General features: G+C 37.4%; 1 protein-coding gene across 1 annotated transcript in view; it reads right to left on the reverse strand.

The window, feature by feature from the left end:
• The window catches only part of kcnj3a (potassium inwardly rectifying channel subfamily J member 3a), a 41,920-nt gene extending 18,875 nt beyond the window's left edge, over positions 1-23,045 (reverse strand). The window contains exons 1-2 of the mRNA XM_014997139.2: positions 21,186-23,045; positions 17,349-17,565 (exon numbers count right to left, since the gene is read on the reverse strand). Of these exons, the coding sequence (XP_014852625.1) occupies positions 17,349-17,565; positions 21,186-21,863 (895 nt within the window). The 5' untranslated portion in view covers positions 21,864-23,045. The remainder of the gene's footprint in view (positions 1-17,348; positions 17,566-21,185) is intronic.
• Positions 23,046-24,252: the final 1,207 nt, after the last annotated feature.

The following is a 24,252-nucleotide window of genomic DNA, read 5'->3' on the forward strand; positions in this document are numbered from 1 at the left end:
TATTTTATGGCATGCTTGGGTAATCTTTCAACAATAGCTCAAAATGAAGAACGGGGTGTATCCAAACGTATTTCTGAAAATGCTGAAGTGTAAAACAGTTGACAAGGTGTATATTAATCCTGTAAAAGTGTGAAATCCCTCCAGGTTCTCACATTTTGGGGGAAAGCAAGGGTCATGATATATCCAATATTCATGTGACAGCTGGAGAAAAATCCTCTCCTGAATCCACAAATTCAAGCTATATCTTGACACAGGTCTCACCGGAAACACATTTTTGACAGAAAATATCCTGGGAGTCAGGGGATAAGCATGCAGATATGCTACATGCTCAGATTCTCTGTCATCTAAGTGACAGCGATGTTTTAAAAAAAATGAATTCTTGGGGTGTATTCTAACCATGAGCAGGTGGACATTGGAAATACAAACCACTGAGTGGGAGGGATTACAGCTGCACTATCTGCACTTTACAGTTCAATTCAACGATTTCCAGACTTAACAGGTTGATTCTACTATAAGCCGAGTGAAAGTTAAAAGGTGAGGTGTTGAGAAGAAACTTTAAGATTCAGATGGCCAAGAGCCATCTTCTTTCCAAATAAATGTACCTTCCTAGATAAGAAGTAGCTCTGCATCCTATGAAAGTGAGGTGAGTGACAGCAAAGATAAAATGGGTTCTTTGGTGGCTGAAATAGAAAAGCACTGTAAACCAAGGCAGGCTGTCAGTGTTTCTTGATAGTAGCCGAGAAAAAGAAAAGAACAAGAGATATTCACATCCTTGGCCATCTAAGCTTACTTACCTTACCTAGGTTGGAGAGGATACATACCTTAAACAATGAAGGTATAAAGAAAATTTTTGTAGCATATGTTTCACATGTAATGACATAATCAAATTTCCTCACGTGAAAACTGCATGTTTTTTTACAGCATGAGTTTCACATGTAACTATATGACTGAATTTAATTCCAACTTCCACATTAAACATGATACGAGCTTCACACTTAACACTATAATGTCATTAGAGATTACATGTTATTCTTAAGGGTTGTAGGGGAGTTTCACATGGGCATCACATGTGATACTATTGGTTTCATACGGTGACTTAAATTATAATCATTTTTCCAGAAAGGCTTCAAACAGACATCATATGAAATGATTACATCTTATAGGTGATTCAAACATTATAAAATTGTTCCAAATCCACGTGTTGTACATGTGCAAAATATGTGCTCTATATTTGTTCACATGTCATGTGAGCATATGAAATTTCACGTTGTGGTGAATCACATTCGCATATGATCACATGTTTTTGGATTATATGATTTTGGTGGTTCATAGTCATCAATAATCTAGGGGCCTGGTAGCAGAGGCCAATCTATTTCAACTCTGTGAAATCATCTCGGCACATTCCCAATCTGTACTTTCAATTGGATAAATTAGAGCTATTGTGTGATTAAACAAACCCATGGCGCTAAAGCAAATGACTCTCAAAATTGCCCACTACGTGAAAATGAAGGTTTGCTCAAATGAGCTTTCTGGATGAACAAACACAGAGTGAGTATTGGATCATGGGAGTCAGAGAGGAGTTCTTCGTAACCTTATATTTAGTGACAAAATCTCAAATACCCTCTTTATTCCTTAGTCTATCTCTCTCTTCACGCACAGGCACACACACACACGTATACTCAGTTATCAAAACCATGCTGTCAGCATCGTCCCCTGACAGTCTATCACCGCTGTGAAAACAGCTCGAGTGTTATGTATGAGAAAAATACCAGCAAAAACAAGCATGAGAATCTGGACGTTACTCACACAGAGCGCCATCACACAACTCTCACCGTTTTTATCCCAGCAGGGCTCCCATTGTTGAGCACTTGGCTGCAGCTGAATCTCCTTCCATGAAAATGCCAATACACCAACAATGGATTATGTGGGACAAAAGTTAATTCAAGACAATTAGCCAGGTCTTAGTTTTTTCCAAATTAGGGAGCAGCCTTTGTCTCTTTGTTGGCTTTTGTTGTCGGTCTTTGGTGGCACTGCACAAAGAAATGGGAACATGAGGTGACGGGTAGTGAGTTTAAATCTTCTAGTCTATTGATTCAGCTGTCCAGAAATCTTACAGAGTAAAAGATACCAATCTAAAATTTGAACAAAATAATTTAATTGCATGAAATTATTATCAGACCCTCTGATGAAACTTGTCATGGCCCAGAACTCACTATGGATATGTGTGTTTAAAGGGAGCCGACGCTTTTCATTGAGAGCTGATCATCTTATGGTAAAAGATGTTTTTATAGTATTCTAAGCTACATCAACCATATATTTTATTTTGGATTTAGGTAGCTGAGGCAAAAATCAAAACTAAACAAGCAAACAAAAAAAATTGGGTCAGTTTCCTTTTAAAAGTTTAAACAGTCTCACCTTGATACAAGTGATGGGAGGCACGCCAATTTACACGCCATGGCTGTCCAACAACTTCAAGTATGTCCAAACGTCAGAATTTGTATTTCTTATACCTGACAGGAAAATTGTAGCAGCAATTAATCATCCAGCTGTCTGGCAGTCCACAGTAGCATACTCAGCTTCTCATTCGACTCAATAACTAACCTGTTTCCTCAGCACTTTGATGGTGTCATTTGAAATACTTTAAACGTTTGTAATATTTGAACTGTTACTTAGCCAGACTTGATCATATCCCAGTGCCTTTTAGAAAGTTTACAAATTATGTAAAATTTTAAAGCTGGTTTAATAACAAAGAATTGTTAGATCAATAGGTTTTTTTTTTTTGTCAATTTCACATGATCATTTCTGCAGACTGCTGGAAGAGCTGTAGAAAAACAATTGTACAGAAAGTACAGTCATAGGGAACACTAGTGTTGCCAGATTAGGAGGGTTTTTGCCAATTTGGGTGTCCTTTTAACACACTTGTGCTAGAAAAAAGTATCTTTGAATTGGTTGTTAAACTGCTTTTGAAGGTTTTTAGAAAGTATAGAAAATTCTATCAAAATAGTTGTCATTGTGTGGTAGAAAAGTAAAAAACTTGTACATTTTAAGAAAATGCAGTGTACTTGGACTCATTTTATTTGTTCATTTATTTTGAAATGTCTTCTGTCAAACGTGACACCAACAATTAGTAGTCATTATAGTCATTAGTAGTGGTTAATCAAGTGTAAATGAAATTATATTGGTCAATGTGGTATAATTTTAACATGAGCTTTGACAAAGGTTCAGATTTGCTCTAAGATTTTTTTTAGTCTGGGCGTTAATATTTGTTTGAGCTGGAAACTGTCAGTCAGACCTGGCAACCCTGGTGGATAATTTGTGTGTAGCTGGCATAAAACTGATGACACTGTTGGATACTCTATGTACATTGTGTAACTATGCCACATTGCAAAATTTTACATGCAGAACTCAGAATTTGCCTAAACTAACTTCATATTAGTTTTTAATGAATACTAACAATAATTCCATAAACAACAAATAAGATCAGAGACATTATTTACGCAGATTTTGTTATCGTGGCCACATGTTCACATCATCAGTTTCTATGGTGACCACCATCAAGTGATAAAAAAAAAAATCCAGAAGCAGGCAGTGACCCGTTTTTCACAGTTTGACTTCTCAAGGATGCAAATAAGTACCCCCCCCCCCACCCCCACAAACACACACATATACACACACTTTCAATTCTGTCTTACTGCGAGGCTGGATTCCAGTTGTTTGCTGCTCTGCGATTTTATTTCCTCCCATACAGCATAAGCTGAGCAGTTAGAACAAGAAAGAGGATGACGGAGGGTGGGGGGAAGAGTGCTGCCGTGGGGGAGGGGAGAGCCTGGATGCTGAGGCAAATGCTTGAGTGTGGAGGCTGTTGGAAAGAGAAGGAAAGGGAAAAGGAGCAGGGCTGCCAACCATCTCCACACAAGGTGGGGAGTCAGGCAGGCAAAAGGAGCATATGGCTGCAGGCCATTAACACAGCCGAGAGAGGACATATTAGCAAGTGAAGGCAGAGCTGAATGCTGCCATAAAGGGAAGCACTTGAGCAAAAAAATGTCAATCAATGGATTTCCTTTAGGCTAAACAGCCAGTATTGGTCCAATAGGGGGAGAAGCACACAGACTCTGTCAACCTGGACTGGGAAAGATTTTTTTCTTTATTATATACCGATACCAGATCGGATTTTTTTTTTCTTCTGCAAAACTTAGTGAATTAATAATAGCAATAATCTTATATTGATCGCAGTTATTACATCTTCTTACGGTAAGTCACGAAGAGGAGTTACAGCTGGAAGCAGGCAGACAAAGGAAGGGATTTTTATGCCTTAAGTGGTCTCACACTTGGATGGTACTTTAGGAGAGAGGAACTCACTGTTGAGGAAGAATCCCTATTATGTTTTCTTAATTTTTTTGTCAATTCAACCAGACAGCATATTATTCCAGCAAACTGAAGCCTGACAGAGACAAGAATAGAATGGAGAAATCCCAGAGGAGTCAGTCTTTAGAACATGTCCACGTGATCCTGTGTTTAGGCCCCAGGATTGATTCACCTGCACTTCGTGGGACCGCCACAATCAATGCTTGTCATAGAGTAACGCTGCAAATACAATACGTGATAACCTCTCCAACAAGCAGAGCACAATGTTATGTCAGTTTGTGTCATGTAACTCTAATCTCTAACTGGAATTCTGTAAGGCAATGATCAAACCACACTTCAATTAATTTTATTGGGATTCTATTTGAAGGATCAATTAAAGGTACAGCAAATCTATAATAGTGTAGTGTGCAGGATCATTTAGCCAACTTTACTCTTTTACCCCTAAATAAAATCTATTTTCCATCAGAAGCCATCTAATTAGTTAATAAAGTCTCATTTCATTTTAGAATAAATCCAACCATTCCGTGCAGGCCTCAGTTTGTTTGAGAACATAACTAAACAAAAAGAACAGTGAACACCAAGAAACGCAGCAGACAGGTCAGGGATAATAAAGTTCATCCTACAGACATGTTGAAAGCATGAAAAATTAAAAGGGTACAACTGCCAACCTGACAAGACATGACTGCCCACCTAAACTTACAAGCCAGGCAAAGAAAGGGCTTATCAGAAAGCTGCCAAGACATCCATAGTCTTGCAGCAGCAGACATCCATAGCTGAGCTGGAAGAATATCATAGTCACGTGTTACACGAATCTGGTTAGCAAAGAGTGGCAAAAACAAAACCATGTTCATTTTTTTTTTTAAAAGTCCACAAGGCTCCCTTTTGCAATTTAACACAAAAAGTTGTAAGGCACAACCCAAGCATGTGGAAGAATACAAATTCATGCCACACTAGTCAGATGCTGGTTTGTCAAAAACAGAACATTGAGTTAAAAATGAGGATTGATAATTGTGCAAATGTTGAAATGTGTAAATACTTATTGAGGTCTCAGCTCTGAGTAAATAGTTACCAAAGAGGCGTCCCTCTCAGGCTGGGGAAGAGAGCTGAGGGACAGGCAGTTGGTTCTAACTCAGACGTGTTGCAAAACTGAGATCTTGCAGCTTTGGCCACACAAGTTCATCACCATGTATTCCACCACTCCTCCTCTGCCAGTGATTTGTTTCCATCCAACAGGGATCTGACAAATCCCTAAAGACACAATTACTGTGCACCCCCCTTTGGGAAGACGGCACAGTTCATCTAAAAAGGATAATGAATCCAGGATGTCATAGCGGCTTCGCTGCAATGCCCATTATCTTCATCCTGAGCACAATTATTGGATGTACACTCGGTAGATTACGTTGTTTGTTTTTTCTAAAATTAGTAATGTTAAGTTGGCTGTTTCTTATTACAACGTGCGAGCAAAAGCAGGCTGTCACAGTGATAAGTACACACAAAATTAGCCTCACAACAAATCTTATAAAGCTTATGAAAAGTCATGTTTAAAGACCGAGAGGTGCTGACTTGTCTTCCTGGTGATTTTGTGGCAGGGATTTTTGCTCATTAGTAATGGGCAGAATTAAATTGCAAATGCAGCACATTATACACAAAACAGTGCAACGCAACACAGGGCATTCAAAACATAAGATGGACCAATTATCACCTCTATGACACTGTGTAAAACAAGATGATGTGTTTAGCTATTATTTACTGCGTAAGTGGCGTGACAGAGTGCACAAAATTTTAAACAATTCCCTGGTACTGTGTCTGTAAATTGCAAATGAACTGCATGTGTCACACAGCATCTGCAAGCTTCATAAAATTAAAATCCAACAATATGGGCAAATTACCATGCAAAATTGAAAACAAACAAATTGTAGGGAATTTATCAGATTAGTCACTTAGGTAAAAAAAAAAAAGCAAAAACAAAAACGATTAGAATGTATTCAGAAAACATGAGTATTTTTTCAAAGTAGCAAATTTACTCAGTATTGATTTATCTTAAACAAATGTGTTACATAAAGTGACCATTTACAGCCATTTACTAAAATATCACATTGTTTACAACTGCAATCCATAAAACATACAGACTATAAGGTTGACATGTGTAGTGAGGGTTGTTTATGAGAAAAGCACTTCTTATAACTCTGCTGTGATGTCAAATATTGTAAATGTAGAACATCACTGAGTGTCATAAATCTTAGGTAGCAGCATAAAAGGCAGCTCATGTTCATGTTAGCGCCGGAAAAAAGTCACTAGCATAATCACTGCAGTAGTCTGAGCTAGTTTGCTGCATATGCTATTAGGAAATGTCTGAATGAGTAATATGGAGTCTCTTCAAAGGTTGGTGTTATCTGTGTAAATACAACCATCATAAATACAAATTGAATGTGGAAAAGAGTGCAGTAAAGGAGTTAGGTGTCTCACAGCACTCTCCAAAATTAGATTTTGAAACTAGTATCAACAAAAACAGGCTGTAGAATGACATGCTACTGTAATTATTTTTTTTTATTTTGACCTGTGCGTGCTGGAAGAACTCACAAACTGTGCTCAGTTTTGATATAAAAGAACCTAAAAAGTGCATTTCACAGGACAAAAATATCTCATGTTCATACAAATGTTTAGAAATGTAAAAAAAACAGAGAACTTAAAGAAAAATGCAAGTGGTGCCTTTAACCACAACAATACCAAACATTTCTATATTTGGATCTACACTCTATGTAATGTCCGTTCTGTTTCTGACTCTAAAAACATTATCCATGTTTCTCGTCCTAATGTGTAAACGAGTCGTTAAATGCATTGCCTAAACTGGCAAAGGAAGCAACTGAATGAAATACTCTGGAATATGAGTACCGTAAGGCTCATATGATGTTAAGCCTCTGCAGAACAGGCAAAGCTCAGTAGGGACAGAGATTTATCTCATGAGCTTTCACCTTGAGCACATTAGATTTAATTGGAAACTCCTGTTCTCACCTCCGTTGCAGCTTTTAACTTCCCCACTGAACCCAGTTTAACCCTTTGACCCACAGGGCCGAGGCGAGGAAAGGCGACACTGAAGCAGAGAGGACACGCTCTCGCAGTAATGACTCTGAATGAATTATGGTCAATTCCTCAGGTCTTTCACAACTGCCTAAGCTGCAGGGTTCGGTCTCGCTACTGTTTACTGGAGCTCTGCGACGACCTCAGGCCGCCGGAGCCACAGCCTCATACTTATATGAATAAGTCAGGCCTGTGGCGCAACAGAAAGCTCTCGGTTTTCATTTCAATTACTCCTGCCAGTGATAAAACATAGATTGAGCCATGACATTGGCTGCTTCACTAATCAGTGGCAATAAATGTGTCCAATTAATTATGCAGACTGGCTTTACTCCGAGACAGAGTCTACATTAAAGTAATTATTATTCTCAGTTTTATTTTTCCTGTGTATGCGTTGCAAAACAACTTAATTGAAATTATGATGATAGTATTGAATGACTAAATTAGTTCTTCCACTGCACAACACTGATGAATGATTTTATTTAACTAAGCTAAAAACTATGATTAATTAATGTTGTCATAAAAAACACAAAGACAAGAACCTTAGACAATTGAGTATTGAACTTTTATCACATTACCACCTCAAACGGTTTATTTTATTAGGAAAATATGTGATAGACCAAAAAATGCTGAAAGTGCAAAAAAAAAAAAAAAAAAGTGTGGATTGGGTTTACTCATAATTTTCCTCATGAAACATGATTTAGTGTTACATGTCCAACACACTCCAGGTTAGGAAATCCCTCCTCAACATCCAGATTTTTAGTGAGCTCAGTAAGGGGAACGTGTTTGCCTGTTTTACAGCCATGCTGTGTCAGCAAATGGGTCACATAAAAAGAGGCAGAAAAACTCACAGGAAACACAAACACAAGTAACTTAATGAATATTAAGAGAACTGAATCGCTGCCAAGCAAACGACATCCCCATAAACCCTAAAAGAAATGCTCAGCAATTATAGCACGGGCTGGAAAACATTCAAATCTAGATTTATTTATTGCATTTTAGGAATTTAACTGCAGCAGTAATGATCATACACAACACATTTTGCATGAAACCCAAATCTCTCAAAAAGATAAAAGGTTTACGCTGATGATACACTTTATGCTCACTGCTTTTCATTGCCGATGAGTGAATTTAAAAACACTTCAGAGCTTGCAGAGGTTTTTTTTAAGACTGAAATGCCAAAATGAAAAACAAAAAAAATGCTGTTGAAATTTTCAGGGACAAACCGATGTGCAATGAAACATCTTTTTGTTCTTTATTGAAAATGAGTCCCTTGGGAAATAACTGATCAGCTTTTTTATCTCTGCTGGCTGAAAAGTCTCTAATCTGACAGGTGCAGGGTCTTAAATTACTCACGCTGATGCTTAATACTACTGTGTGGCATTCGTACAGGAATGTTTTTGGAAAATGGATTTAGTTGCTGATTAGTTTCTTAGCTGCAGAAACCTAAACGTCTGTTACTGGCAGCTACAGTTTATTTTGGGATCTTAAGAATCAGCGTCGCTAATCAACAGATTGCTTCTGGCTTGGTGTTTAAGCTCTCATAAAGTTGGACTGTATTACTGGTTTAACTGGGACAGTCACCTAAATTTCCAATGCATTAATTTGCCTAAGTATTATTAAAAGTTTTCCAGATTTATTTTTTTTTTTTTTTTGCTAACTTTCCTGCTGTATTTCTTGGTTTATTGCTGTTTATTTCCTAACAAAACACTGAGACCTTCAGAAAACAGTTGGATTTATAGTGAGATAAAAGTACACAGGTAGACTGTTCACCAATTCAATAATTTTAAAGGCAATCAATTGCTATAGATTTTATTTATGGGCATGAGATTAAAAGGGAATTGGATGTATACGTACACGACACACTTTTCAGCTTTGTACAAAAACATTACAATTATTTTCCTTCTTCTTCACATTTAAGACCTGCTTGGCCTGTCACAAACTCAGTCAAGTAAATTGAGCTTTGGTTATAATTTGAAAATGTCCCAAGAAATCTGAGTATATTTGCAAGGCACTTTCTATCATTACCTCATCAATGATCGCATGTTTGCAGAGCTGCACAGCAGCAGAAATTTCATATACAGACTAGCGCGGGTGTGCCACTGGCTGCCAGCCTGGCCTTGTTCAAGCACCTGCTCCTGTACACACTGACACTCACTCAGAGCCCACAGAGACGCCGACCGGCTCCCTTCCCCTGACGTGAAATTCTGCCTTTGACATCTCTGATATAGGTGTCCTTTGAGCCCTGAAGCAGTTTGCGGCAGCAACATGAGATGCTGACAGCAAACTCCAGAAATGTCATTCTGGAGTGTTTACGTATGAATCACTGCACAATGAAGCCTGAATTGAAAAACAGTTTGGAAGAGTTAGTTTTCACTTGTTTTTTTTTTTTTGTTTTTGTTTTTTTACCTTTTGACTTGGCTTTTACTCTAAATTCTGCCTGGTATTCAGTCAGGCTTCAAATCGTTGTGGTCATATCTTCACATGCTCTCATGCTGTGGATGATAATTTGGCAAGACTGTTGTTTTACCACCTGAACTTTAAAAACGTCAAGTTTTACAAAGAAGGTTTTAATTTTCTCTGGTTTTCCACACTTGGTTGAAATTTGGCTCAAGTTTAAGGTGACTTAAGATGACTTTCCAAGTAAGCAGGACAAGTATGACCTCCACTAGGTATTTAAAACTCAAGGATGACTGGAGGTGAAATGGGAGAGAGCGGTTTGAGGATTTCATAGAAGCTGAGAAGTTAAGAGCTGTTAAACCGAGGCATGAGCCTGAAGTGGGGTTTCCTAATGAAATTATCAATGGAAACAGTTCATAGTCTCAACTGATTTTTTTTTTAAAAGTACGTAAATAAAAAGTTTTAATTTGCTAACTTTGATATAAAAATGAGTTATTTTAATTCTTGGAATGTATTTATTGTTGAAGATACAAATGTAAAGAACATCCACAAGAACTGTCTAATTAACCTTGGAGCTGGCTGAGATAAGGCAATTATTATTTTAATCTTTCGATCGTGAGTGACTCAGAAAAAATGCAAGAAAAGGAAATTATTTTTGAATAATACTATTAAAAATGGTTGTTTCCAGTCTCATGTTTCCAGTAAAATCCATTTATCAGAATAAAGGGTACAATATTTTGCAGTGAGTGACAGTCAAGTAATACATTAGATATGTATTACAATTAGTTTTAAATTCTTATCTCCTGAAAATGTGGACTTTGGCTTTATATGAGCTTAAACCATAATATCTATTTTTTTAATCTTTCTTTATTATAGGTACTTGCTCTGTTTCTTCCGAAATCACTAAAATCTAAAAACAGAAATCAAATCAGAAGGAAATGTGAACGTGTCCTAGGACTAGTCGAACATTTGGCACATTTTGAAGAATGAAAGAAATGAATTATTAAAAGTAAAGTTATATAAATTATTAAATAGATTCATTTTAAATGAAATTGTCAGGCATGTGAGTGGTTTTCTTTGAGTAGTCAGGTTTTCTCCTGCATTACATAGACATGCAGGTAAGGTTGACTTAAGTGAGGGAAAGGATCATTTTGTGTCCCTTTGTTGCCCCATAATGAATTGGCTGCATGTCTTACTTTTAGGGATGGATGATAAACTCTGTTACTTGATCTATGCAAACATGGACAATTTTAAACTGATTAACAAATGTAACAACTCATTATTAGCTCAATGTCAGTTTAATACCCTGATGTGGAGGAATATAAAGGGAGCAACTCTGAAGCAAATAACGGGACACCCAAACAGTTTATCCTGACCACATGACAAGGCCATAAGAACCGAAAGTTAAATAAATTGCATAAGAGCACAGGCCATATGTAACCTGTGTACCACTAAAATATAAATATTAAGAAACACAACAAACATAAGGAAGGGTATGATGCACTTTCGCCCAAACACAGATGTTCTGTCTCCTGTCGTCAGCCAGAAGAACAATATAATATGAATTGTCAAAAGCTCCTCTACGACTTGGAAATATTGAAACAAATAGCAAAGTTAATTGCAGCTTCTACTGCAAAGGATCTGGATAGAGAGTAGTCAAGAATCATGAATTTTGTGCTAACATCCAACCTCTAACAGGACAATCCCCCAAAACCAGGTGCCGGGGTGACTAAAAGATGGTAGGACAGCTCCAACATCTGATGCGTGGACAGCTTTTGTCCACAGAGTCATATGTTACTATGACCAAGCTTTTTCTGATGCATGGGTGCTGGTGTGTTGCATGCATCAAATAAGAATGTCTTATTTGATGCTAACATCTATAGTTATTCTAAGAAGCAGATTAATGGGGAAGACAAAGAACTGTAAAGATTCATCACTTTGTTCAGTTTGTTACTGTGAAGACATTAATGCCCTGAATGGTAGGGGTCTTCCTAAGCCTATTGTTCAAAGCTAAATCTAATAAAACAGACACTGTTTTTCACAACTTCAGGAATGTATTCTCTGATATTAACTTGTAACAGTTAAAATGCACATAGATGGTGGCTATGCTCCATCAGGGATATTTATTATTTCCAAAACCTCTTAAACTCTAAGACGCAATGATTAGGAAAAGAAAAATAATAATAGAGAGAATATGAGTGGTAAAGCCTGAGATCCAATTTAAATTCTGTGGTTGGATCTAGAACGAGCTGTGAATAAACAAATCAAACCTCATGAAACTGAAATTTTGCTTAGATTGCGCCATAACTCTCCACTATGAAGTAAGAGATTGATGAGGTCATACAGCGGAGGATTACTTCAGGTGACAGCCGCAAAAAGTGCTTCTTCAAATTGATTAAGTTTGGGGCGTACTGTGTCACAAAGTACTCTTGTGTTCTGGTATATTTTTGTCAAATTAATAATGACAATCTTTTATATCTCATGACTTTTTGTTCATTCTCAGCTGTACGACACAAAACTGAGAAGTAATCCCACTTCCTTCGGCAAGTGAATGCATCAAAAACCAGCATGTTCTTTTAATGGATTTGATGGACTAAAGAAAACTGGAAATCAGCATCTGTCAGTAAAAGCCTGGTCAGTGCATCTCTTTTACATAGTGCAAACCTCTTTACTTCAGCACTTAAGCCCTGTATTATTATTCTGAGAATCACATCATCAAAGCAATGTGATGAACTGCACATATAAAATCTGACATGCCTATGATTAATAAACCCAGGAGCTCTTAAACATTCTGTCGAGAGTTATGCGATGTTTTGCTGCCACTGCCATTATTTACATTAATCAGTCATTAACCCTGGGCTTGGTGGAAACATGGAAATACTTCATAAGAGGGTCTTGTAATATCAATAGTATTCTTTTAAAAACTCAGCCAAGAGCAACAGATTGAACGCTTATAAAAGATGTTGAAGTAGTCCGGTTTGCACACAAAAAAATATACTACTAGATCATGAAGCACACTGCATGTCTACTGTGTGGCTCAAGCATAGAAAGTCCTCTATGTTCACATCAGAACTCATGCACTTAACTACCAATGTGAGAGTATATTCAGCCATTAGTCATTAATTTCATATCGCAATACCAGAAGGTCTCAAGGCTTTTCAAGCAATAGGTTAAATGTATCAAAACAAGAAAATGCCACAGCTATCTTTCTCCTAACAACTTTTCATAAATGTGCAGTGGAAATCTGGAGGACAAGCAAGTAAAATTCAACAAGGAAACAGCTCAAGTTGGAGCCTGAAGAGAAGCTACTAAAACAAAACAAAACAAAAAAAAAAAAGAAACAAGGCCAAACAACTGCAGCTAAGTCAGTGATTCACACTCTGGAAGAACAGGCAGAAGCAGAGCTGTCTGGATACTGCTGAGACTCTGATGCCATCCATGGAGATGATGGAAAGAACACCAGCACCAGCTACTATCCAAACAAAAGCTAATAAACATTAGGTAGTCTCTTATGATTAAAAAGTAAACTTTGCAGCAAGCAGAAGAGGAGCAGACTGAATACAGATAAGACTCCATGAGAATGTAATCCATAACACATGACAAAAGAACACCACCAAAACTATTCATGTATCCATATACCTCTTTCCTTTCTTTTTACATTAATAAATCTCTAACATTGTATTATTCTCTTTTTTGAGATGCCTCTTCCATATCCTATTAGAACATTTTGGTTGAATTAAAATCATTTTAAATTTAGATGCGCAAGGAATATGTCGAAGTTTGGGTTGAACTGTAAAATGAATGAAAAATAATGACAAAAATTCTAGATATGCAAAATTTGCTTGCTCCTTTTTTTTAACAGAGATGGTAGCTATAAAAAGCAAAAACAGATTGCCAACAAGAGAGTTTTTTTGTAACAGACGTCATATGTCTTTCTAAAAAGCCCCAAAAAAGCAAGATGCTGTGTCTACATTTTTATTGCCCCAATAACTACATGTAACTTTAATGGTAATTCAGTTTACAAATTGGTAACACTAACTGTAAAGATTTAAATTGTTGGATCCTACTAATATAATTTACTCTCCAACATCTTTTTGACTCAGGGCCTGCGTTTTATGTTCCTGTTATAACATTTGCACGTCTGTCACAAAGATGCAGGTGCTGTTATTTTAGGTGAAGATATGATCTGCCAGGTCTCATTTGGAAAATGTAGCACACACTGGTGATCATGGAGGTGAGGTGAGATTATGTTCTCCTCTGACTTTTATGCATAGCGTGACAACTCAGAGCTCTTTCATTCTCCTATGTTTTCTTGTGTGCAAAGAAAGAGTCGTAATTATTACTCTTTGCAGTCTCCAGGAGAAAAGGGTCCCATGTCACAATGTAAATATTTTCTCATTTGGCGTCCAGTAGAAAGCGATGGTGAAACTCTGCGCTGCATAACAGTATTTTAGCTCATTTTTTTTCAACAAGTGACACTGTTAGTTACACAGCTTTTTTTTTTTTTTTTTTTCTAGTAGACAGAAAGCAGGGCTCATAAATGCTTTATCTCATTCTTTCTCTGCTGTATCACCTGTTTTGGTGAGCTTTTAATGGCCCACCACTGCCTCTGAGTGCTTTTCGTAATTCAGACAAGATATTCACAAATAACAGGCGACATTGTTGAGGCAGCGAACTTATTTCATATTCAGCATCGCACATTTGCCTTATTCATTACTGAAACTGGGTAATGATTCCTATACCATAGAAACAAAAAAAATATCTAAGTTTAGTGCATCGCTGCAATCCTGAATACTCAAGGAGAGGTTGCCATGGAAACAGAGTTACATTGGCCAGAAATGAGAGCGACGAAGGATTCAGACTTTCACTGTACATCAATTTTTAACTATAGATTGTTTCTAGATCAGCATTTCCACCAACTTTCACACGACTGCGGCTGCTCTGAAGTTCAGATGTTTTTTTGGGGGGGGGAGAAAAGACATGAGAGCACATTTTATATGACAATAAAGACCTGTTATTTAAAAATATGTGCTAATTACACTATTCACATTCCTGGAGATTTTCTCCAAGGGTCATTCAAAACAGGTTGAAACCCTTGTCTCTTACTTTTTTCAGGCCCATGAATCATTAAATCTGAATTAAATCACCAGTTAATTCCACAATTACAGATTTCCTGATATTCTAAACCAAAGGTGTATTTATATATCACTTTAATCATTGATATTAAATTAAGTTTTACTATAAAATATATTTCTCAAGTGGAACCTCAATGTCTTTTTTTTCTTTAACACTAGGAATACGTTCAACATTACAATAACATAATAAACATCACATATGCCATAAAAAGTACTTTAATAAATCAATCACTTTTACACTTCAGAAGCACTTATGATTATACACAATAAAACTCCAACTTTTTAGCTCTGTCATTAGTAGTGATGCCTTTTGCAGTCGTAAAAAAAAAGCTGTATGAAATAACCTCAGTCTGTTGTGGAAACTAATTGCCCTGCTTTACTAAATTATGAATTTTGAGTGATTAACTATATTTTTGTCTCAATGTCACAAGCCACACCCGGGCCAGATTGTTGTCAGAACTGTAAAATCAAGAAAATAAATGAAACCTGTCTGACAATATCAAGTCGACTTAAAAGATCTCAAAGAGGAACACAGCTCTTCCTTTTCAAAAGAAATTCAAGAATAGATCAAAACCAAAGACACATCTGTCAGTCTGGAGATGGTTTGAGCTCTGTCTAACGTTTTGGGGCTCCGCAGTGGAGAGAACGTAGAGCAGTTATCCACCTTTCCTGGAGCTGCTTGATGGTACTTTTTCCCACAAAGAGTGAGCCCTAAACATCACAGTTTAGGGGTCAATAACTTTTTCTCAAAGGGCCAGATTGTTTTGAATAATTATAATCACAAAAATGGTTTATTTGAGTTTTCTTCTTGTTTTGCCTCAGCTGAAACACTGAGTTCCTTTAAATCGAGCCTTAAAAACCACCTCTTTACCTTTGATCACTAGCAAGTGAAACATTAGACAACATGCTTGATATGTAACCGCTTGATGATTTTAATGATGACATTTGGAAAAGGTAATTGCTTGTTTTGTAAATGATGACTGTATGATGCCAGACTAATGTAAAATAGTTTGAATTACTTTTTTGCTGAAATGTGAAATATAGAAATAAACTTGACTGGAATAGAAAAAGTGAGAATGAAGAATATGAGAGTGGTGAATAATATAAAAATAATCATAACCAAAATGTTATGATTATATCACTGAAAAGGTTGTAAATTACCCTAAATTTATGACACAAAAAAACACTAATTTATGGCAGTAATATCCTATTAAGAAGTAAACATTTGTGGTTCATTAAGAGGTCAGTGGTTGAGCTTTTGAATAATATTTGATAAAACTTTGTTTAAATCCACAAATGAACCCCTGACATGATGCGTAATGGTAACAATAATATGCTCATGGGAAAAAAAAATGTTTTAATATCTTTTCAAGACATATTTCTTTTTTTAATTCTTTATTCTACCTGAATTAATACTGACCTAAACGCATTTTGATAAATCAAAAACTCCACTCTGAACATACGACACTGTGCAGTATAATTTAATAACATACACCGAGTTTCTCTAATATGTCTGGTCCCAGCAGAATGATACAGCATAAATACTGCATGGCCTGAGCTGCAGGGCCACGCTATGTGTCAGATCATACTCAGCCACGATAAAACTTTAATAAAACTGCAATACATCCCCATCATGCATCTCTAGGACCCGCCTGCTTCGCTAATTACCATCCTCTCACATCTCCATATGCTGCATTTCCTCTGAAGTGGTCCGTTACAACTGTTATAACACTAAAGGAGCTCCGTGTGCGCCACTTTATTATCAACTGTGTCAAATAAACGATTGAATTTTAAAATGACCGTATAGAGGAGTTTTACTCGCGGCATCACTAGTCTCGTGGAAAGGAAATTCTGTAACTCCAAAGGGACCCTGGAAAGCAAATGATTGTGCCCTCTGAGAACAGCAGCCAGCGGTGTTCAGGCACAAAAACGAGGAATGGATTTTTTTTTTTTTTTTCTGATGAGAAAAAGAAATTTTACACAGCCAAGTGCAGAACCCTGAAAAATCACATAAAAAAAAGAAGAAAAAAAACGGTAGAATTGCACTGTGAGGTTCAAAAGCAAATGTTTTCCATTAAAATCTGAAACACTAATTTGTCCCTCCTTATTAATAGATGAAAATCGCTCTCATTATTAGCTGCTTATTGTTGTGTTTGCCTCAAAAATGAAAATCAATCAAATACGATAGTTTGCCCAGCTGAATTTGAGCAGTTAACACTCATGAAATGGCTCGATATTACCAATCAGATTTGTTGCAAAAGCACATTAAAAAAAAACAAAACACAACCTTCCTCTGTATGCAGCAACATTTACCAAAACAATCTCTGTCTCTGTTTTTCGGCCGTGCTGACGGTAGAACATGCTGTCGCCTACCTGTGGTCTCCACGATGCCTTCTAGTATCACCACGATTTCAAACTGCTCCGTTTGCATGGACCTTTGTGAGAGGTCGTAAAAGGGGCTTTTGGTGTCGATCACGTGGCAGATCGTGAGTGGCGAGACGAGGAAGAGCTGGTCAGCCCCAGTGCTGAAACCTACGTCCAGCTCCAGCTGATCCAGTGGAAGAAACTCGCCCTCAGGAGTCTGACGAGACTGAAGGAGAAAGTAAACACCAGATGTTCAATATGAAGAAAGACAAGGAAAGATTTGTCTCACATAAATTGCAATAAAAGGAAATAAAATAGGTCAACATTTTAACTGCAGATCCTAACTCGCTTAGTGTCTTGCTTTAGTACAAATCCAAATAAGTTGGTTCTGAAAGCTAAAGCTGATGACAAGTCGGAGAAGGACCAAAACCAAAGTGGACCTCTAGCATATAAAAAAAAAACCCTCCAATCTCAAAAATATCCAACCAATTTGTGTAAAAGCTATTTTATTAATCTTTGAATGAAAGTCGTGTTTGCATTCAACAATTAATCATAGAGAAGTTGATAGTCATCCACACAGAAAATAGAGGTGTGAAGTGGTGCAATACCAAAGATCCTCCTCTGTGAAAGGCATTAAAAATGGACAATTTTTACACCCAACTTTTCAGATACAAAATGGAGCTTGTTGCATGACATTTTGCACTGACAATCCGTCACTTTGTACCCCGCTTGGGATGTTTTGTACCTACGTAATAACCAACACGGTACAGAAATGTTGCTTTATGACTGAAAAGAAAAACGTTTAAACATAGTTATTTTGGTTTGATCAATCTGTCTGGACAAAATCTTTACCATCTTTAAACGACTACAACCTCAAAAACTTCTTATCTTCTTATGCTAACACCAATGTATTATTTCTTAGCCCTTGCGATGTTTGTGTTGGAGTGCAATTTGCAGAGAAGTCGATAAATATTTACACAGGAAATTGATATAGGAGGCTATGATAATCAAACTGAAAGCACTTTAAGCCGCCAGTCCCCAGCTGCTTTAAGGACCATATTGCTAGTTTGTTGGAAAAGTGACAAGTTGGAGGAAGGGATTCACCTTTGGTAACCTTTTAAGCATGGATCGGGGGGGGAGGTGGGACAGACATAAAGGTGATGTTCCCAACAACAACAAAGATGTGAAGGTCCTGATGACAATCTCCTGTTTCCCTGCCAATGGCATATGTTCATATATGTCAAGTGTCACATCAGAAATAGACAAGTGGATCTGGTTAGTAAGAATAAAAATGAATAAAACAGCTTTTAGATCTTGGTCCCTCTAAATCTACTTGTTAGCCTCATAATTTGATACTCTGATCTCAATTTATACTAAATACAGAAGCTTTGTAAAGTGAAGATTATACACTCACATCAATTTGAGCTTGAATTTGATATCCAGTGAAAAAACTACATCTGAAAAAACTACATCCAGTAATTTACGCATGAGGTAATACTGTCTGAAACTCACTTTCTGTGCAAAACAAACAAGTATAAATACATAAGGTTCTAAACTGCCTAGAGTATTCTAAATTCCTTCAGAAATGTTCTAAGTTGTACAATATTTTCCAACTATTATTGTATTTGTAACAAATGTTAGCTGTTGAAGATAAAGTTACAGAATTTTTTTAGGATAATCCACACATGGGGATCATCTAATAAGAGAAACCATCACTAACACCACATTTCAACTAATAATTCCTTAACACATTTTATAATCAGTGATGAATAAATGAGTTAATAAATGAGCATTTTTTTATTAAGATAAAAAAATGCATTTTAGTTTTCAAAAACTTGAAAACTGATTAAGCTTTCAAGTTTTAATAAAGTTTTATTAAGCTTTAATAAAGTTTTTTTGTGTTTTGAGGAATGTCTGTATTTTAGATAGATCTGAGGTGACAAGGATTTTGCAGCAGATCAGAAACTGCATGTCAGATGCCACCTGGATTCTCATTAGAAACATGCGGCGAATGGAAAAATGCTCTTTGACTGTTGATACACTAAGCTCACAGCATGAGTCTCTATTGAATTGACAGCCAACAAAGCAACAGAAATCTGGAGTTAAACTGTCAGGTGACTCTCTTTACTTCAGTTGCTCATTTATTTTCCCTTAAAGTTTAAATGGTGTGGTACCCCTTCATTTAACGAAGGTCCTCCAGCCACGTATTCCCAGAAGAGCTCTGAGATAATCTAGCAAGATGCTGAAAGTGCAGACTCGGTCAAAACCTAAAAAAAAAGGGGGGGGGGAGATCGGGCTTTTACAGTGACTAGATTCTTGAAAAAAACCTGCAACATAATATTCGTACTGCGGGACTTCTTTATGTTGGCTTTAATTCACGCTTACTATGGTCAATAAAACAGTTATTGGCTATAATAGCAGTGTAGCCAGGTGCCAAGTCAGCGTCTCTATAAAGTTTACCAGCAGACAAAAGAGTAAATTGGTTCACTTGCTGTGGCAACTTCTTTCTGGATGCCAGGAAATGTGTATTCAGTGCCTCTACACTCTAAATCCAGACCCTAAACTCCACTATTGTCCAAAAATGTCTTTGAGCCACTAATTATATCATATATCAATTATATTATATCTGGCATTATTCAACCTTGATCAGCTAAATGCATTTTAGATTGCTTCTGGTTCAAGAGCACCTTAATATAAAGAATGTATAAGTTTATGATCTATGATTCTCAAACCTCTCCCTAAAACATTTGACTGGGCTTTGCTTTGTTTAAAAACAAAAAACCCTTAAGGCTGTGGTTAATTCTATTACTTGGACGCATTTATTCCACACTTTTTCCATCCACTAAGCATTCCCGCTTCTTTAGAAATGAGCTCAAGTACCGACTTTGGATTTTCCTTACCTATGAGCCATTATAATCAAACTCTCACTTTAAATACATCACTATGCATGCAGTGGGTCTTTCGCTATGCTATACAAGCTTCACTTGTTGAAATCATTTTTGTGATTTTAATTTGTAATAAATCTTTTTTTTTTCAAGTTAATTCAGTGAAAAAAATAGTTAATATATCAAAGATTTATAAAATACTTGGTACATTTCAAGCACTTTTATATTAATTGTGATTGTTATAACTTGAAACAAAAAAAAAAAACATAAAATCACAGGGAAGACTTCTAACTTGACAGCTGCAGCAGCTACTGAAACCTTCCATGAGAAGGGTGAAACACAAAAAGATTATTGCTGAAGAAGCTGGCTGTTCACAAAGTGTTGATTGCCAGTATCCTAATGGGAAGTTTAGTGGAAGGCAAAAGTGTGGCAGGAAAAGGTCAACAGGCCCTAGTGGAACATTGGAGGATTTTGAAGCCAGGCCCATTAATGTACAGTATATTTTTCATTGGTTCTTTAAAATATTGTAATATGTTTTCATTAAATGTAATCCATAGTCATCAAAATGAACAAAAATAAAATTTCTGTGTAAAGAATCTATAGGAGATGTGTTTTTTGTGTGTTTATTTTTCTTTTAATTGTTGAACTGTTAACTTTTCAGTGCTAGTGTTGGTGAGATTTGAAAGATGTGCATCCAAATTTATGACATAAAAACTTTCCCTGGATGGATCTTTAGGCTTTTCTATATCGATTTCTTCCTTTTATAAGCCCCCCACCACCACCACCCTTCTATTTCTTTCTTTCTTTCTTTCTTTCTTTCTTTCTTTCTTTCTTTCTTTCTTTCTTTCTTTCTTTCTTTCTTTCTTTCTTTCGTTTCTCTTAATTGTGAAATCATGAACGTTTGATGTGAGATTGCAGCAAACAATGACATGTCGCTCCTTATAAAAGTGCCACCACTTACTTTGAGCAATTTGCAGCGGATCTGTGCAGAGACCATATGGCTGTTACGCAAGTTTCCCACCCTGAACATGAGAGTGAGTTTCCCATCACGCATGGAGATCGCCGCATGCTCGCTGAACATCAGCGTCTCTGCCCTCTTCTTGGGCTGAGACATCTTGATGAACATGCAGCCGATCAGGAACGCGTCGACGATCGATCCGAGGATGGACTGGAACAGAAACAGAATGATCCCCTCGGGGCATTTGTCTGTAATGTATCTGTAGCCGTAGCCTATGGTGGCCTCGGTCTCTATGAAAAACAGGAAGGCAGAGGGAAAGTTGTACACGTTGGCCACACACGGAGTGTACTTGTCGTTGTGCGCTTTGTTGAGGTCTCCTCTGATGTAGGCGATGAGCCACCACATGGAGGCCATGAAGAGCCAAGCCACCGTGTAGGTGAGGATGAAGATGAACAAATTCCAGCGCCATTTCAAGTCTACCAGCGTGGTGAACAAGTCCGAGAGGTACCTGCTAGTCTCACCGCCCAGGTTCCCATGCTGGACGTTGCAACGTCCGTTCTTGTCCACAAAGCGTTGCCTCTTCTTCTTTTTCTCTGGGGGAGGCTGATTGAATCCGGACCCGCTGGAGGAGGTGGTCACTACCTGATAATCGTCCCCAAATTTCTTTCGAAGTGCAGACATACTACGATGACAGAAAGAAATACCAAAGGATTCAGTGTTCCTCAAAAAGAAAAGAAAAGAAAAAAAAAAAAGTCTGGTAGTTGCTGCAGCCGTGCGCAATATCTCCTGTTTGGAAAGGTATGATGTCTTTACCCCTCCTGTTAGACTTCTACTGTCCTCTTTCTCCACACACCACTGTTGCTACTCTCTATAGCCATGAAATCTTAATAATGCATGACTTGACAAGAAGCCATCAGAAATAAATAAATAAAAATTAAGTAAGTAGAGACTCTCAAGGATGAGGTATCCAAACGCGCCAGTCGCAATCCAGGTTTTACAGCTTTATCAGTTACTGCGTCGTGAATCACTCATCTCTCTCCCCCTAGAAAGCTGAGGCTTTAACCGACTTGCTCAGGAGCCGCACTCGCAGTAAGTTTTCATTGGAAACTTAAATCCCCCTCTCTCCCTGCGCTCTGTAAAACACAAATAATATACACGTCTCTGCGTAATTATTCGATTCAATTAAACGAAACCTCCCTGCGCGCACTGGCGACTGCGTTGGAGATAATTCGGTTTCCCAGTCCTTTCCTTTGTGCTCTGCGCGCACATGAGATAAACTCCAGGCATATGGTAAAAAAATAAAAAAATAAATATAGAGCTTGATGAGAAGGAGAAGAAGAAGAAAAAGAAGAAGAAGAATATCACCGTCCCGCTGTCGTCATTTTTGGAGGCTCGATCGCCAGGGCTCTTTTCCTGCAGCTTTTCCTTTCCTTCTTATGGGAACATCGACGGGTTTCTCATTGTTCCACTGATACAAAGATCCAACAGATGCTCCTTTTGGCTGCTTACGTCCCTTTCTTTTGCTTCGATTTCTTTGCTCGGCTCCTGCGCACTTTTGCATATCCAGTGATGCGCCCACGGTTGCCTAGTGGTACCACATAGAGACACAGTTTGGAGGAAGGGAGAAGGGAGAGAGAGGGATTGCCTCATTTAACAGTATATATATATATATCCCCCCACTGAAGCCGAATCGCTGAATGAACAGATCTCTGGCAGTTTGATATGTTATTTATTTATTTATTTTTACCAATAAAATTATGAGAGGCTATGGACAATCTTGAAGGATAATCTTTTACACGTTCATTTCCAGTTCCCTGAAAAAAAGTATTCACATCCCTTTACCTTTTCCACAATTTGTTACTTCATTTGACCCTAATGCCACTGTGTTTTGTTAGGATTTCATTTTTCATACCACCATAAAAAAGCAGCAAATGTGGAAGGGAAGGGATACAAAATAAAATAGTTTTTGAAAAGCAAATATAAAAAGTGTGGAGTCCATAAAACATGTTGAAAAAATATGATTTAGTCTAATTGAACTGCTTAGTCTACATACAAAATGCTAATTATCTTGAAAAACTAACATTGTACATCACACTGAAGGCACTATTAATACAATAAAAACATGGTGGTGGAAGCATCATGCTGGGGGGGATGCTTTTCTTGAATGGGGTGGGATGGCTGGCCTGAGCTAATCACAGGGTAATAATGAAGAAAACTGATTTAAAATGTGCAACAGATAGGAGATCTATGTCAGCTGGATAACCACTCAGAAGAAACTACAGTTGGATGATTTAGATTAAAGTGTATACATTACGTTTTATCTTTCCTGATTACTGTTTTTGCTTTAAGTCTTCACCTCTCTCCCCAAAATATACTGAGGTGTGGTTCTAACTTGACGTATGAATTCCTTTAAGAAGTCACTGTAGCTCCTTATTTTCCTAATAAATAGCTCCACAGTGAGCCAATGCCAGTTATTGATCTTCCATTATTCAGCAGGTTTCTCCACAGGTCACTGAAAACTGTTTACAAGTTATTCTTCTGGGTCACCTGTGTTAACATTCTCCAATGACCCTGCTACTCTCCCAGAGGGGACTGCACTTTATTTTCCTGATAAATCTACACATGTTCTGCAGGGAGAGTTTCTCACACTCCACACACACACACACACACGCACATGGCGCTATTAGCTCCCAGGTGCACAAAAAAACCTGCAACTAGAATTACTCATCATATTACCAAGATTGTATCCACGGAGGAATACACCCACACTGCCCAGGCTCACACACTGTGTCAAACACAGAAGGACAGGAGGAACAAAACAGCACCTCCTCTAACAATAAATAGCTGATCTATCTCTTCTTCCACTTTGTTTTTGCTCTTTATTTATTTTTCGCAGCATTGTGCAGATGTTGAAAACAGCACAATTAACACTTTGTCGAGAACCCCCTGATAGTTGTAGCAGGAAATTTGCATTAAAATCTAGTATTTATATCAGTTTAGTCATAAAGTGGATTTATTTAGTTATTATTTGCATATTCAAAGTACATTTGGAAGAAAACAAAGCACATTT

This window comes from Poecilia mexicana, unplaced genomic scaffold (assembly GCF_051168715.1).
Source record: "Poecilia mexicana isolate PSO_F unplaced genomic scaffold, ASM5116871v1 scaffold_2, whole genome shotgun sequence".
In the NCBI taxonomy this organism is placed as follows: domain Eukaryota; kingdom Metazoa; phylum Chordata; class Actinopteri; order Cyprinodontiformes; family Poeciliidae; genus Poecilia; species Poecilia mexicana.